This window comes from Dacryopinax primogenitus, assembly GCF_000292625.1.
Source record: "Dacryopinax primogenitus strain DJM-731 SS1 chromosome Unknown DACRYscaffold_20, whole genome shotgun sequence".
Taxonomy (NCBI): Eukaryota; Fungi; Basidiomycota; class Dacrymycetes; order Dacrymycetales; family Dacrymycetaceae; genus Dacryopinax; species Dacryopinax primogenitus.
Window position 1 is genome coordinate 45,389 of NW_024467217.1, and position 15,122 is coordinate 60,510.

General features: G+C 53.7%; 7 protein-coding genes across 7 annotated transcripts; 3 read left to right on the forward strand and 4 right to left on the reverse strand.

The window, feature by feature from the left end:
* The first annotated feature begins 1,112 nt into the window (after positions 1 to 1,112).
* Positions 1,113 to 2,128, forward strand: DACRYDRAFT_24585 (uncharacterized protein). The gene is made up of 2 exons (XM_040773746.1): positions 1,113 to 1,964; positions 2,019 to 2,128. Exons 1-2 carry the CDS (start codon positions 1,310 to 1,312, stop codon positions 2,057 to 2,059), a joined length of 696 nt encoding a protein of 231 aa, XP_040624933.1. The 5' UTR covers positions 1,113 to 1,309; the 3' UTR covers positions 2,060 to 2,128.
* A 285-nt stretch (positions 2,129 to 2,413) lies between these two features.
* Positions 2,414 to 3,562, forward strand: DACRYDRAFT_111017 (NADP-binding protein; the record flags this gene model as incomplete). The annotated part of the gene is made up of 5 exons (XM_040769161.1): positions 2,414 to 2,466; positions 2,517 to 2,755; positions 2,802 to 2,874; positions 2,925 to 3,133; positions 3,189 to 3,562. 5 exons carry the CDS (start codon positions 2,414 to 2,416, stop codon positions 3,560 to 3,562), a joined length of 948 nt encoding a protein of 315 aa, XP_040624934.1.
* A 183-nt stretch (positions 3,563 to 3,745) lies between these two features.
* Positions 3,746 to 4,966, reverse strand: DACRYDRAFT_111018 (daunorubicin C-13 ketoreductase; the record flags this gene model as incomplete). Its single annotated transcript, XM_040769162.1, has 5 exons — positions 3,746 to 4,029; positions 4,085 to 4,195; positions 4,253 to 4,470; positions 4,526 to 4,598; positions 4,654 to 4,966. The coding sequence occupies 5 exons, from the start codon at positions 4,964 to 4,966 to the stop codon at positions 3,746 to 3,748; spliced, it is 999 nt and encodes a 332-aa protein (XP_040624935.1).
* Positions 4,967 to 5,216: 250 nt separating this feature from the next.
* On the reverse strand, positions 5,217 to 6,986 carry DACRYDRAFT_111019 (amine oxidase; the record flags this gene model as incomplete). The annotated part of the gene is made up of 5 exons (XM_040769163.1): positions 5,217 to 5,947; positions 6,000 to 6,378; positions 6,444 to 6,530; positions 6,578 to 6,635; positions 6,688 to 6,986. The coding sequence occupies 5 exons, from the start codon at positions 6,984 to 6,986 to the stop codon at positions 5,217 to 5,219; spliced, it is 1,554 nt and encodes a 517-aa protein (XP_040624936.1).
* Positions 6,987 to 7,852: 866 nt separating this feature from the next.
* Positions 7,853 to 10,613, reverse strand: DACRYDRAFT_96687 (uncharacterized protein; the record flags this gene model as incomplete). The annotated part of the gene is made up of 7 exons (XM_040777394.1): positions 7,853 to 8,357; positions 8,424 to 8,941; positions 9,005 to 9,421; positions 9,483 to 9,878; positions 9,923 to 10,046; positions 10,104 to 10,510; positions 10,574 to 10,613. 6 exons carry the CDS (start codon positions 10,611 to 10,613, stop codon positions 8,424 to 8,426), a joined length of 1,902 nt encoding a protein of 633 aa, XP_040624937.1. The 3' UTR covers positions 7,853 to 8,357.
* A 500-nt stretch (positions 10,614 to 11,113) lies between these two features.
* On the forward strand, positions 11,114 to 12,406 carry DACRYDRAFT_24588 (NADP-binding protein). The gene is made up of 4 exons (XM_040773747.1): positions 11,114 to 11,537; positions 11,585 to 11,790; positions 11,852 to 11,962; positions 12,057 to 12,406. The coding sequence occupies exons 1-4, from the start codon at positions 11,164 to 11,166 to the stop codon at positions 12,341 to 12,343; spliced, it is 978 nt and encodes a 325-aa protein (XP_040624938.1). The 5' UTR covers positions 11,114 to 11,163; the 3' UTR covers positions 12,344 to 12,406.
* Positions 12,407 to 12,733: 327 nt separating this feature from the next.
* Positions 12,734 to 14,949, reverse strand: DACRYDRAFT_96689 (Hydantoinase B/oxoprolinase; the record flags this gene model as incomplete). Its single annotated transcript, XM_040777395.1, has 7 exons — positions 12,734 to 13,120; positions 13,180 to 13,416; positions 13,472 to 13,870; positions 13,928 to 14,400; positions 14,459 to 14,589; positions 14,657 to 14,852; positions 14,934 to 14,949. The coding sequence occupies 7 exons, from the start codon at positions 14,947 to 14,949 to the stop codon at positions 12,734 to 12,736; spliced, it is 1,839 nt and encodes a 612-aa protein (XP_040624939.1).
* Positions 14,950 to 15,122: the final 173 nt, after the last annotated feature.

The following is a 15,122-nucleotide window of genomic DNA, read 5'->3' on the forward strand; positions in this document are numbered from 1 at the left end:
TTGACAAATCTGGCATCCCCTGGTCTTCTATCGTCTGGAATCTAACTCTGAACCCAGAGGGGGGAGAACGCGTCTGGCCAACGTCCAGGCAGGTCCCTATCCGGCAAGTGGAGGATACGATCACTGCCTATGTGCAGAGTACGCCCTTCCTCCGCTCTACCGTGTGCTACAAAGCGCAGGCCATGGACGCCTCGGTGTTTGACAGCATCAGACCTTGGTGCGACCTCTTTATCGGCGCGGACGGAGCGGGCAACAAGAGCTTTACGATCAACCACCCCGAGTTCCGGTTCACGCGCACGGTGTATGTCGAGGAACAGATGGATCGCGCCCTAGGGGTGTTTGTAGATATCGACGGGCCAAAACGTCAGCAGGCGAAAAACGTCTTCCTCACCATTGCGCAGACTATATATCTTCTCAACTCGAACTACGGCACCCTGGGGTATTTGAATATCCGCTTGCCTGGAGCGTACATGAACGCTATGGGAGATCAGGAGACGCTTGAAAGTCTTTCCCAGTCTGACAATATCCTAAAGCGGCGGATCGCCTTTGTAATCAAAGGCGGTCTAGCGATATTCGACCTTCCCGAAACAGATGTCAAAGCGATCAATAGGATCGAGCTCCCTATGAGCAACTCGACGCGCTATCTGGCCACGGCTGCCAGGAACCCGCACGCAAACCCCCGTGAACAGCCAGGGAGGAACTCGACTTTCCCCATAGTGCTCGCCGGGGACGCAGCAATAAAGTTCAATTTCTGGCCTGGGCGAGGCGCTAACTCGGGCTTGATTGGCGCGTTTGGGTTGACGACAACCCTTTTTGATATATTGCCGACTTTGAGGCCTGGGACGAGTATCCCTGTGGAGAGGTTTATGTTACAGGTTGGACTGCTATCGACACTTCAGGTGAGGGAGCATGAGGGGAGAGGAGGCTATATCCAGAGTATAGGAATCGATCAGCGGTATGAGGACGTGTTTGGCCCTCAGTGAGTCCGGTTTGGCTGGCTGAGGAACGGCGAACGTCGGACGTGCTAACCTCGAACAGCACGAATGTGATCCCGCCCCCAGCACCGGCAGACACACTCGCCCCTCCCGAGCCAACAGTCCCGGCCACAGGGGAATCCTCAAGCCGTACATCCAGCCGTTCAGGGTCGCGCGCCAACTCCCCTACTCCGACGAACTCCACCTTCGGGGAAGGATCTCGTCGCGGACCGAGAGGACCGAGGGACTCGATACATAATCGTGCTTTGCCCCGGCCGCCTTCTATCAACTCGGTACATGGGCCCTCTGGCCCGCCCGTGGCTAGCGCGGCCAGCATGACCAGCATGATCAGCGCGAATAGCCCTAATGGGAAAGGCAAGGCCTTGCAGTATGGTGAATCTGGACAATTTGACGATCCGGATATTGACGTCTCCGTTTCTCCGCCCTTGTATTCCGGTACAGAGGGCGAGTTTGGGCAAATCGCAGAGCTGCTCAAGAATAAGCCCCTGCCACTAGTACTCGATCGGTCTACCACACCTGTACCGCCCGAACCCCCACACCCGGAAGACGTCCCGCTCGCCGAAGCGGTCGAAGTGGTGCGTAAGGCGACGCGTGCTGCTAAAGGCAAGAGGAACGCGCCCATGTCCGCCCAGCGGAAGAAGACGATCTTAGACCGTGCTAAGCCCCTCAACCTCGATGACCAGGGGTTCATCCTCGACCCTAGGGAGACGGAGGCGCTTATGCAGTACGACGACTTGATTACCCGTGAGCTGATTAACCGGTTGCAGTCCCGTAGGGATACGTTCGAGACGCGTGAGGAGTGGCAGAAGATGCATGTCAAGGTCACGAATAAGGAGCTTGAGACGGCTGTTAGGAAGCTTCATCCGGCGCTTAAGAAACTTATTTTCCTCTCCGAGCCGTGGCCTACGGGGAAGATGAACCCACAGGGGTGGGAAGTGGATCCAAAGATCTACAGGCAGCCTGGGATTGGTGAGGGTGATCTCTAACACAGTACAAGTGGGAAATCACTCATCGGATCTGTAGCACCTGCTCCCCGCGTTGCCATCACCCCGGCGCAACGCTGATTTTCTGTTCTTTTATCTGGTTGTCCAGTATGTTGATATGTGCTCCAATTGTTTCCTCGTTTTGTATCCTTTGTCCTTGTTTTGTTTCTTACCCTGTTTTACTCTCGAACTATAACCTTATGAAATGAAATATTACGTATTCCCCCAGCTCCAGATGATATTGAGAAGCAGCCCAGGACCCTGAACACGCGTAAGCTGTTGTTGGTAACCGTTCCTCTACTGAATTCATTGTTCAAATTGATGCCCAATGCCTTGTCTCCCTCGCTCTGATATCCTTCAAGAACATCGTACCAAGCAACCACCTCTCCTGGCCTCCAGTTCATAATGGGCGCATTTTGGAACCGGACTGACCTAATGGCCGACGTGCCAGATCTGTCAGGCCGAGTTGCCCTCGTCACTGGAGCAAAGTGAATCCGTCGATTGGCATATGCCATCTGTCAGCTTACGCCTTCCATAGCCGTGGACTTGGATACGCCGTCGCTGTTATACTCGCTCAGAAGGGCGCGAAGGTGTACATCGCTTGTCGCTCTCTAGACAAAGCAGTTCAGGCAGTCCAACAAATGGAGATAGCGCATGAAGCGCTCAAGGGCAGGCTCATCCCTCTGGAAGTGGACTTGGGGAGTGTGCGCAAGTCGAAGGCAGCGGGAGAGGAGGTGATACGTTTGGAGGGGATTATGGGGAGATTGGACATCCTCAGTGAGTGCGTCAGGATGTAAGAAATGAAGCGCTGATGTTACACTAGTCTGCAACGCGGCCCAGACTGGTACGCCGTATGAGGAGAACGAGGAGGGAATCTCGACCATCATGGCATCCAAGTGGCCTTATCTCTTATCCATTCATTTGCAATAGCTCACACTCACCACAGTCACCTTGGCCACTGCGCTCTCACCCTTGCCCTACTGCCCTTGTTGGATCGCACCGACCTCAGTCCGCCTTGTGACGTACGCGTCATCTTAGTGACAAGCGCCGGCTATGCGCTAGCACCGAAACCATGGCAATTCAAGAGTGTAAGGGACTTTAGAAACGATGCCGGGCAAAAGGAGGGGGGGCTCGTCACCCAATTAGCTCGTTATGGTGCGTTTCTTCCTTGTGAAGAGACAAGCCCTCAAGCCATATAATCTTGGTGTAGGACAAACAAAGCTTGCGAACATCTTGTTCGCAGCTGAGCTCCAACGGAGATTTAAGAGGCACCACACACAGTCTCTTGCCCTGTCCGTCCATCCGGGCGGCGTGGTGACCTCAGGTGCCAAGAACTTTCTCAGGACCTGGTACTGGGTTTTCGCCTGGGGGTTCGTCCCGCCCGAAAAGGCTGCAAAGGCGATTGTCTTTGATGCTGCGAGTCCCAAGGTGAGAGAGCAGGGCTGGGGAGGCGCGTACCTCGTGCCCGGGGGAAAGAAGGGAAAGCTACAAAAGGGGGCGCAGGATGAAACGTTGGCGAAGGACCTGTGGGAGCTGAGCGAGCGGGTGTGTAAAGAGATTGAGGAGAAAGGGAAGGTTGAATGATGTGCATGTAATATCAGTGTATGTTCCCTAGATCGATGAGTCTCGGACATTTTCTCCGGCTGAGCATTGACGTCCATCTAGAATAAATCCTTGGTCATTCTCGAGGCGTGAACTATACCCACATCAACCTGTACGGACTATTTCCCGGGGTCATGGTCCATTCGGTTGCGTCCAAGCCACCAATCAGTCGATCTTCCCTTTTTCCAGGATTTCCTGCACCACCTTCTCCGACAAATTCCAAAGCTCCTCCGCCAATCCCTCCCTTCTAGCCATTGCACTTGGAGTGGCTACGGATCCGTACGGCACCAAGTACTGCCCCTTGTACTTTTCCACATTTTGACGCACATCCGGGCTCGTCGCTGCGAACAGCTGGGTGATGGCACCCTGCGGGGGAGTCATGATAAACAATGTTACGAGAGGCCAGAGGATTCCAGCACCAAAGGAGCGTGCGACGCGCTCCGCGCCCGCTTTGACGAGGATCAGTATCACGGTACATGATTATGGAGAAGAAACATAGCTTACCCGTATGGACAACCCCGGGATGGAGCGATATAGAAATGCCGGGGATGCCTGCAGCATCCCATCGTCTTTGAAGCTCACGGGCAAAGAGAATGTTAGCGAGTTTCGCTTGGCCTATTCGTGAAGATGTGAACATTGGCCGTACTCGGGGAAAAAAGGAATTAGATGTACCATACCGCGCGGTCTGTTGCAAAATGCTGCTATTTACGCTCTCTTCTGGGCCACACATATCTCGGAAGTCCGCTGGAGTGACGAACTTGGTGGAGGTTGGAGCATAAGAGTGTTGTATTGAGGATATCGTGACGACTCGTACATCTGCATCGGGCAAACGGGCAGTCTTCTCCAACAAGGGCAAGAGAGCAGTCGTAAACGCAAATGGTGAGACGTGACTTTGGTCAGGATTAGTCTTTTCTCGTGCCGCTATTGGAGTACTCCTGGACATACTCAGAAGCCATGATATGTGAGAGTCCTTCGGCGGTGACTTCGAAGTCTGCTGCCATTTGTCCAGCATTATTCACTATATGCCAGAAGTGAACGTCCCACCATCTATACCGCGAAAGCGTCAGACGGACCGAGGATATCCAGACGTGCTTCTTTTTTCAAGAACTCCTCGGCAGCGGCTTTCGCATTATGAACCAAGGTCAAATCGAGCTCGAGCCATCGAAGTCTTCCTGAATCCGTGAGAGACGGATTGGCTTCCTCCAGCCGTTTGATGGTGTCCAGAGCCTTGGCTTCCGAACGTGTCGTTAGATACACCGTCGCACCATGGTTTGCCAGCTGGAGAGCGGTCTGATAACCTAGTCCAATGTTGGCGCCAGTTACGATTGCCACTCGACCAGTGAGATCGGGGATATCCGTAACAGGGTTCCAGCGACGACCAAACATCATGAGCAAGAAAATATGGTTGGCAAAGCTAACCAGAGCCTGTGGGTATTTCTACATACGTGAAACTCGGTTCATCGACAATCGATCGCAGCATCGTCATTCCGTTGCTGGCGGCGTGCTCATGTTGACGCGCGCGTTCCTCAGCGCGCGCCCACTTTACGGCACTGAATAAGTCCCCTGTTTTGAATATAACCACTGACTTCTGGCTATCTTCGATATAGACATAGGAGTATATCCCGACCGCACATGTTCAGACCTCCGGTCGAGCGGACTTGAGAGCGACTTCTAACTTCCTTGCCTCCCTCAAACCCGAGTTCCATGCTGCGTGCACACTCGCATACTCGTCCGGCTCCGTATGCTCTCCTGCCCAGAACAGCTTTCCCCAAAGACAGTGCGATGTCTCGATCATGTCTAGCGGGCTGGCTTCCTCCCTTCCAGAATTCGTGACGGGGATGTATGAATACGAGCCGAGAGCGAACCGGTCCGAGCGCCAGCGTGTCGTGATGATCTGTTTAGGCCTGGGCGCACGCTTGCCGGGTGATAGATACTGTGCGATGATGCTTTCCACCCACACAGCAACCTGCACATCATTCATCCTTTCCACTCGTTCAGCAGCGTAGCCGGTCATGAAGAAGCACCAGCAGGGCACGTTTTGCAGTGTCCACAAGTTATGCAGGTGCACGGCGGCTGGCTGGTCGAGATCGCCAAGTAAGTTTCCCGGATTAGAAGGATCGGGTAAGAGCCACAAGGAATGAATATCCGTCCACCATGCCGTATCATAATAGACGAAGATTTTGTTCAGCAGCCCCGAACCGAGACGGCGGATCGCTGCAAGACGCCTTGGAGGAAGGGGAGGGATGAACGTAGGAGGTCGCTTTTGCAAGACGCCCAAAGGCAAAGTAAGGAGAGCGTATCGACCTGAGCATGTGCGATTTGGTGGGCAGTTATCACGCCTGCTACGGTCGGATGTCGTAACGGCCACTTTTCATACGTTAGCGGATGCGGCAAATGCATTAGCAGAACGTCAATATACCATGGTCGTTCTTCTCCTTCAGACAGTTAACCTCGACAACTTCCTCTCCCAATCGAATATGACCTCCATTGCGCATGATCTCCTTCTTAAGCCATTCGATCAGAGCCCCGTACCCGCTCGCAACCAAGGCATCTTCCCCTTGCATATCTTGCTCAAAACCCCACCATTTGAATGATACTTTGTCCAGTGGTGCCCCACACCACCCTGCGTACGAGCGGGCAAGCGCAATAGATTGTTTTTTACTGATGGGGGTGGTGAGATTATGGAATAGTGGAGAAGAAGGTGCGAGAAATGGTGTGAGGAGGGGTGTGCTAGGTGGAGGCGTGAAGGAGGACGTTTGGGAAAGGTCCTTGAGGTGATGAAAGATGCACTGACTGGTCTGTCTATCATGTCAGTTTTGTTCTTTCGCGTTTATATAACAACCGGGTACAAAGCAGAACGTACATTCTTGAATATCTGAAGGTCATTAGGAGGAATGGACCCGGTGTGGTCTCGCAGCACCCCGTGTTCCGCCACATAATGCATCAGCTCCTGGTCATGTTGTGAGGTTTGGTCAAACCAAGGACGTAGAAACATACCATCCCTATATCCTTGGCCACCTTCGCCACAGGGTTTGCGTCCATCCCGTGAATGTAACTAAATCATCCGTCAGTATTCTCCTTTACTGACAGGCTTTTTACAAACCCACCTTGCTCCTAAGTCAACCGGATGCCCACCGCGCTCGTCCATGGTACGTGTCCAGACTCTTCCTCCAAGACGGTCCCGTGCTTCCAGTAAGAGCACAGAGAAGCCTAGACAAGTGAGATGTCTGGCTGCAACCAGGCCAGAGATGCCACCACCGACGATGAGGACGTCATACATGTCCGAATGCCCATTTGCCGGTTGTGCTCCAGCAGAAGAGGTTTCGCGGAATGAAGTGGCCCCATTTAAGATAGGCATGGCATGGGTACCGTTTTGCGATTGGATTCTGCTCGTCGAGTTCGTCATAATTGTTGGACTCGTGGGTCGGGTTGACAGTGACTGCTTAATTTAAGAGTGCCAGTGTACAGTGCGGCGACTGGATTTGAAACCTCCAGAGCCCATCTTGCAGCTGGCAGCATCTCAGCTTCCTGCCGCTTGCGGGGGTCCCAACTCAATGTTATTTCCGAGTGGAGAGTTTGACATGACGCTAAAGAATGGCTGTCCCCAACCATAGCCAACGAGGTCGCTCGGAGCTCCGCCGAGGTCCGTGGGTACCAATCACGATCACGGACGTCACCGCGCTAATTGGGATTCTGGCCGCGGCCTTCGGTCAGGGATATATCTGAGTGTAGCCGACCTTCAGCCTGGTTCGCAGGCTGACCAGGCTAGCCTAGGGGGGAGGTCAATTTGGTTAGGGTCCTATATTGAGGGTGTCTTCTTTGCGCATGCAGTTTTGAAGACATCCGACCGCCAGCAGAGGACAGCATACAGTAGAAGCAAGTAACATTGTGCACTGTACGAATTAGTGGCCCTTCGTATGCCCTGTTCCGCAAGGTCGCCAGCTATCAAGAGAAGTAGGGATCGATATTGTAACATGGCTGTAAGAGCGTGAGATGAGGTGTTTGCCAGCATCGAGCCGCGGGGAACGAATAGGTAACGCACTTCGAGCCGTAACTCCGATTGTTCCAAGGGTCTGGGTTTGGATATGCCGTCATGGATCTTCTTTGCACGAGGGGCAGGTATTGATACCCAACTCATACGTCTTTCTTCAAAGAATCTGAAGAAAACAACCATGAGCTCCTTTTCCATCACCGCAGGCCAGATCCCATCACTTGAGTGCAAGTTGACAATCGTCACGGGTCCCGTTGATATAATAACATGAATTGCGAAGAAAAGAGGAATTTCCTATGTCGGAAAAGAAAAAAAAAACAAATGTTCACGACGCTTCTTGACCACAGCCACTGTTTACTTTGATTGGATGGCCCGGGGTTGTTTAGGGCACGTGTTTTGGGAAATAATCCTCACCACAACTGGGTTCACTGGCCCTGATCATTGTGAAATGCGCAACTTCCAAAGCGTCTGCCGAACTCCTCCAGACAAAAAGGCGAACCTGCCGAACGTCTTGCCCAAGAGCGTCGCAATAAAACCAGCGTTCTCGACCCGTCGCTCACTGGTCAGTCCAAGGCGCATTGCAACAGACTGGAACGTATGACCGAATCACGACCGACGACCAAAATTGGCGGAAAGCGCTAAGGCGGCCAAGATCGGCGACTCTCCTTCTCAAAGACGCAAACGAGCACAAAGCCGCAGAATAAGCTGAAAACTGGTGTGAGCGTGGGGGCAACGAGACAGAGAAGGAGTCGCAGAAACACCAAGGACGAAGGTCGATTTGTATGTCTTGACATGCAAGGTCATTAGTAACGGGTATGATAGACAGGATAAAGACGAAAGAAAGAGACGAACCTAGGCAGCTAAGAATGCCGGAATGTCATCCCAGTAGAGGTTGGCACCTGGGAACTGTTCGCGCACAAGCTCCCAGACCCATTCGAAGACGGTAGAGTACGTGATGTCCGACCCATCGGTTCCCTTGTTAGTCCCCCCGGTGAGCAACGAAATAAACTCGCCCTTGGGGGAGACGATGGTGGATCCAGAGTCGCCTCCCTTGGAGAAGGTGCTGGTCTCGTTTTCATGAGAGAGAATCGGCGACTCGATAGACTCCATATTTCCTATAGGGAAGTACTTGCGGGAAAAGGACATAAATCTGCTAATCGTGCCCACGGTAGTGTTGGTTGCGAAGCCGCGCTTAATAGCACGACGAATAGGGTCGCCTGCGACACTCTTGTTGTCGGGATTGCTGATCTGTTGGGAAGTGAGAATGTTTCGGAGCGCAAGGAGACCGTCAGTGGGGTATTTGAAGGTCGGATCGACATCGTCACGTTCATATAACAACGACTTGAGCTTCGTGGAGGTGTACTCGGGACCTAGATGGAGAAAAAGGCACAGATCAGATGAGCGCATTCCAATCAGACGAAATTAACACGCACCAAGACTAAGCACATTTCCGAGCAAATTGGAAAAGCTTTCCTTATGCAACTGGACAACGCAAAGGTCCCTCGTATACTGGTGAGGAGCAACACCAACACCGATTGGGGGAGCCCAGACGACGTGTCCTATGACGCGCTGCGTGATCTTGCCGAACCGCTTTTTAATATCCACAAAGAAGTCCTTGAGCGCGTTGATCTTGCCACGAAGCCTATCGTGCTCGGCCACGTGGGTGTTGAGCTCGATCTGCGACTGTGGAAGGCCAATTCCATTGTGCACGTTGGAGGTGAGTGTTTTGACTTTCTTCTCAATGGCATCGACAGGGTCGATGAGCGTTCCAATTTCTGCCTGAATGGAGGCGAGGTAGTTCGTGAAGGCAGGGTTTCCCATTAAGACTACCTGTATCTTCGGCGCAGAGGCTGAAGGGACAAAATCAGAAAGCTCTTAAAATTGCCATAGGGTAAATGGATGGAAACGCACTTTTAAAGCGGAACTCGGCGTTGCCTCTATCGGCAAGGAACAGGTTATGACGGACGGTGATGGCATACAGCGTGTTGCCAACGTGGAAGTATGGTCCTATTGTACCTTGCATTGTCGTCTTGAGACCCGCGATGGGGAGACTGAGAGCAACAGAGACGGGGTCAATAAAATCTTTGCGATGGTCGACAATGCCAACTGGAGCGAAGAGGGCTGGGCTAACCGAGGACTTGGGGACTGTCTCGCGGTACGCAATATCTATATCAGTGACATTGAGCCCGTTGAGGAAGGCACGGATGGCTTTGGTGGCCTCGAATGCAGTGTCAGCAGTGAGAGTGTTGGGTGCTACGCCTACCCAGATGGTCGGGTTGCTGAAGTGACGGTCGCCGTCCTGATAGGCTTGATAGGTGGGATAGAGTCGTAGTCGTAGTCTTCTTCATCACCCTCGTTCTCTCCCTCGTCCTCGTCAACCTCAACCTCCCCGTCCTTCTTCTTTTCGAGCCAGGTGAATTTAACAAAGTCGATGCATGTAGTCCTGATCTCCTTGTCGTCAAGCAGCTCGACAAACTTAAGATAAAAGATTAGTCAATATATATTTCCATAATGCAAACAAAGGACACGCACTTTATCCCGGACCTTTTCCCACAAGCCATCATTTCCGAACTCATGATGGTCCGGAACAGCAACTAGGCGCATGAGTCGCTTATATTCCTCAGGGCCGGTTGGTTCCACGTAGACGTCAGAGGAATCCCTGTAGATGAGCTTGGGCCCGCGACCATTTTCACGTATACCGGAGTAGTAGAGATGCGCCTCGATCCTGGAAGGCGCATGGGGGGAGCTCTCGACAGTCGTAACGCTGGACTCGCTCTCGCTGCTGGACCAGAGGCTATCGAACTCGGAGGAGGAGGAATCGCTGTGTTTATCTGATGATAAGGCGGACTTGCGTGCCTTTTCAGCGCACTCTTTGTCGAATTCGGCAGTCTTCACGTATTCCTCCAGGTTGTCCTCGACGTGATCGCGAGCGTGTTTGGCTAAGTGAAGAATACGAGTAGATTAGCACGAAGGGCAACGAAACGTGAGAAGATCAAACTCACGGTTAAGAGAGAGATGGTTGGTTCTAAATGGAGCAGACATGATTCGATGAATGAGCTTTTAAGTGTAACCAAAAGTGTTGATAGAGCGGTTTGAGCACAGTGAGTTCGCCAGTCTTGAGGGAGCACACACGAGATGAGTAGTATGTAGGTGTAGGGTCCGCACGTCGGAGGCAAATTGCGTCCAAAATCCCTAAAAAGGAAAGAGCATTATGCCTCCATAGTGTTAGGGTACTGGTTAGGATCCCATCAAGCAGGTTAGGGTGGTTAAAGTTAAAGTGGGGTAGGGGTTAGGGTTAGGGTTAGTGGTAGGGTGATATTATCATTTTTAATGTATTATATTAAATAATAACTCTGTGCTTGGGTGCTGGGATTTGGCAGAAATTGCTATATTTGGCAAAAACAGGGTCTTTTGCCTCCGTTGTGCCCGTACTATACTCATCTGACTCACTCGGAGTCGTAACTCCGATTGCTCCAAGGGTCTGGGTGTATGTCGTCATTGGCTTCCCAATACGGCCGCCAGGGCTCGGCGGCCGACAAAGGCCAGATATTCATACCCATCTCTCTCTAAACAACCCCTCAATCAAACAACCATGAGCTGCTCCTTCACCGCAAGCCAGATCCCATCACTTGAAGGAAAGGTAGCCATCGTCACGGGCGCAACGCGTGGTATCGGTGAGCAAACAGCACTCCAACTCGCGTTACACGGTGCCAAAGTCTACCTCGCGACGAGGAACGAGTCCAAGACGTCTGCACCTATCCAATCTCTTGAATCGGAGCATCCGGAACTGAAGGGTCGCCTTGTATGGCTAAAAACAGACTTGGGTAGTGTTAAGGGATGTCAGGAGACGGCGAAGGAGTTCATAAGCAAGGAGGAGAGGCTGGATATCTTGGTGTGCAACGGGGCGGAGTCGATGACCCCTTGGGAAGTGACTACAGAAGGAGTGGGGAGAACCTTTGCAGTCAAGTACGTCTCACCACCTGACTTTTTCTCACGCTCATCAACCCCGTCAGCTACCTCGGTCACTTTGCACTCGTCACCTCCCTCCTGCCTATTCTTGAGCACACCTCCCGCTTGCCGAACGCAGACGTTCGTATCGTCAACCTCTCCAGTATGGTACACAGCAGCGCGCCTTCCATCACAACTTTCTCCAGTCTAGCAGAGTTTAAAGACATGTGCGGGAAGGCAGACGGCTTCAGGGCCAAAGTTGGCCGGTATGGTACGCCCTCTCTGCGCTGTCGGATGTTGGTTGCGGAGCAGCTGACGGATCTTGGGTGCAGGACAAAGCAAGCTCGCGCAGTTGTTGTTTACTCGGGAACTCCAGCGGCGGATGGACGAACAGGGTGTGCCTATTATCACTGTCGCCGTTCATCCGGGAAGCGTTGCCACCAGTAAGTCCCCCCCTCTCCACATGTGCATCTCCACCGATGCACCCGCGTTCGAGGATCAGATCCGATGTGGAGTGATACTGATGTGTGTATGTAGACGGCAGCAAAGGCTTCGTAGGCTCCTTCCTGTTCAACCTCACCTCACCCTTCTTTTTCATCACCCCAGCCCAAGGCGCCCTCACCTCCCTCTTCAGCGCCACCTCCTCGCTTCTCTCCCCGTCCTCTGCGGACAGGGAGGGCTGGAAGGGAGCGTACGTACTCCCGTTTGGGAAGAAAGGGGAGGCGAGTAAGAAGGCGGGGGATAAGGAGATGGGAGCAAGACTGTGGAGCTTGTCCGAGCAAGCGGTGAAGGAGATTGACGAGAAAGGATGTATTAGTGTGTAGGGGTTATAAGGACTCTCGTACGAACATGCCATCAAGTATGTTGCCGTACACATGACAACTTTTTATATCATTTTGCCCAACTTGCACGTCTCACTCCCCCACCTTTCCCTTCTCCAGCACCTCCCTAATGACCCTCTCACTCAACGCCCACAAGCTATTCGCCGCCTCCCCATCCCTGGCGTTCGCACTCGCCCCCTCCCTCTTCCCAAACGGTACCAAATACGCGCCTCCCCACTGTTCAAGCTGCGCTTTCACCACAGGCGCAGTAGCAGCGAAGAGGGACGTAAGGGCGCCCGGTACCGTGCCGAAACTCAAGTAAAAATGCATAACAGATTCGAATTCCTCCTCGTCGTACATTCTAGCGCCCATCCAAACCGTTTAAGATCCAAATCAAAAGCTCGCCTGCCTCGCCGCTCTCTCCGCCAAGCTGCCCCTCGGTTCCCAAGCCCAATGCACTCCCTTCCCCTCCCTCTCCGCCTCCCGTTCCCTCTCCCATTCCTCCCTCTTCTCCTCCGCCTCTTCCTCGCTCTGCACTCCCCAACCCCCACCGCCAGGAGTGAGTACAACGATCGAGTCCCCCTTGCCCATCCGCACCGTCGCTTTCCCACCGATGTTGATGATCCTCGGCTCGGGCTTGGAGGGTACCAGGTCTCCAGTGTCAGAGAGTTCGGGAGCGGTGGAATCGGCTTCTTCTGCTTGGGCTTGCTTTTTCCACAAATTGAGACCACACGCGCCGTCCCCGCCCCCGTTCGCGCCATACGGCCTATGCACACGTCGCTACGACGCAGATCAGCATCAGCCGCGTCCCGCCCTAAGCATGCATGGTAGGGACGCACCTCACTAAGTATAGAAACCTGCATCTCTTTCAAGAACTCAATCTCCCTGACGACCCCTTCCCCGCCCCTCATCCTCCCCTCCCCAGCCGAGCCCTGCCTGAGCCCAAACTGGCGTACGAGCACAGGATACCTTCGTTCGAGGATCTCCACGTCCCCAATCCGGGTGTTCGTCATGTGGGTATGGACGCCCGAGGTACCGGGCACGGTCGCTGTTGCCCCTGACCCGCCAGCGATCGTCTACACAACCGTCAGCTCACCAACAGCCAACAAAGGGAAATGGAATTGAGCAAACCTCGTAATACCCCCAACCGACCTTAGCCTGCCCATCCCTCCCCTTCCCGCCCTCTCCAAACGTGAGGTTGTTCGTATCCCCCTGACTAGCCGCACACGCTCCAAAAGTCTTCAACACAACATCAACGATCCTCTGACTGGTGAGTACGTTCCCCGCGCACACCGCTGCCGTATTACTCGGATGCAGCAGGCTCTCAGGCGGGATCCGGATGGTGACGGGTACAAGACACCCCGCGTTCAGCGGGATATCGCTGTCCAGCATCGCCCGAAGGCAGTAGATGACAGCACTGTGCACCACACTGATAGGCGCGTTCATGTTGTTCCTCACCTCCGGGCCAGTGCCTGTAAAGTCAAACAGTGCACTCCCTGACGCAGGGTCGATATCCACCGTAAGCTCGATCTAACGCACAAGAGACTCCGCGTCAGCTCCTCCTCCCTGAGGCAGAACGCGACTCACAGGCGATCCATCATCCAGAAAGTCCTTCCCATGCAGCCTGCGTCCCTTCTCCCCCGCAACCCTCCTCAACAACCCCCTCACGCTAGCCTCCGCGTTCCCCCTAATATGCGCCATATACTCCTGCACCGTCTCCAATCCATACTCCTCAATCAACTGATGCAAAAGCTGCACGCCCTTCCAATTCGCCGCCACCTGGGCTTTCAGATCACTTTCCACATCTCGGATGTTCCTGCACCCGGAACTGCCTTCCCATCGCGCGGGCGCATCGAGCATGTACTGGTGTAGCTGGGGAGTGTCGAAGTGCCCTCCGCGGACGAGCTTGAAGGAGATGATCTCGGCGCCTTCGTCTGCTAGGGTCGTGCTCGTGGGGGGCATGCTGCCGGGGAGGATCCCACCGACGTCGGCATGATGACCTCTGGAAGCGGTGAAGAATATGGGTTTGGCAGGAACGGAGGAGTCGGAGTGCGCAGTCGCTACACACACGAAAGTTTGAGTCAGGGTAGTGTGTACCTGGAGAAGGGAGGGACGCACCGGCAGGGAACACGGGAGTGATTATGGTTATATCTGGCAAATGCGACCCGCCTGCCCGGGGAGAGTTGGTCATCAGCACATCTCCCTCTTTCAGGTTATCCCCCAAGAGCTTCATCTGGTATTTGACCGCACTGCGCTTGCCCTCAGCATCCACGCACACAGAAGAGGAGTAGGAGTAGGAATGGGAGAGGTGCTCACAAGCTCATACTCCCCAAATGGACCGGGATGAACGGGGCGTTGGCTACCAGGTCCCCATCAGGCGCGAACAGAGCACAAGAGAAGTCCAAGCGCTCTTTGATGTTTGTGCTTATTGCGGTCTTTTGCAGAGATCGGCCCATGGCTTCTGCGACGGACATGAAACGGTTTGCGAAGAGGGTTAGGAGGATGGGGTCTGCTGGGTGTGCTGGTGTTGGGTGTGGGGAGGGGGAGGGAGGGGAGGAAGGGGTAGAGGAAGGTGGTGTAGGGGGAGATGGACGTTTGCTTTCACCCATGTTGTGTAGGAGGAGACGATGGAGGGAGGATGAAGAGCAGTAGCCAGCGTTAAGGTATAAGAGGCGAAGGAATGGTAGCGCCCATGTCCCATCCCGATACTCCGGTAAGCCGTGACCCGGCGTTCCGGCTTAAGACCCTGTTAGATCCCGCATCCCGGGTTACATAATCACTT

Coding starts and splice junctions, on each gene's coding strand:
- DACRYDRAFT_24585 (XM_040773746.1), top strand. CDS start 1,310: ATGACCAGCATGATCAGCGCGAATAGCCCTAATGGGAAAGGCAAGGCC. Junction 1,965..2,018: donor CTACAGGCAGCCTGGGATTG/GTGAGGGTGATC, acceptor TCGGATCTGTAG/CACCTGCTCCCCGCGTTGCC.
- DACRYDRAFT_24588 (XM_040773747.1), top strand. CDS start 11,164: ATGAGCTGCTCCTTCACCGCAAGCCAGATCCCATCACTTGAAGGAAAG. Junction 11,791..11,851: donor GGCCAAAGTTGGCCGGTATG/GTACGCCCTCTC, acceptor TCTTGGGTGCAG/GACAAAGCAAGCTCGCGCAG. Junction 11,963..12,056: donor TCCGGGAAGCGTTGCCACCA/GTAAGTCCCCCC, acceptor GTGTGTATGTAG/ACGGCAGCAAAGGCTTCGTA.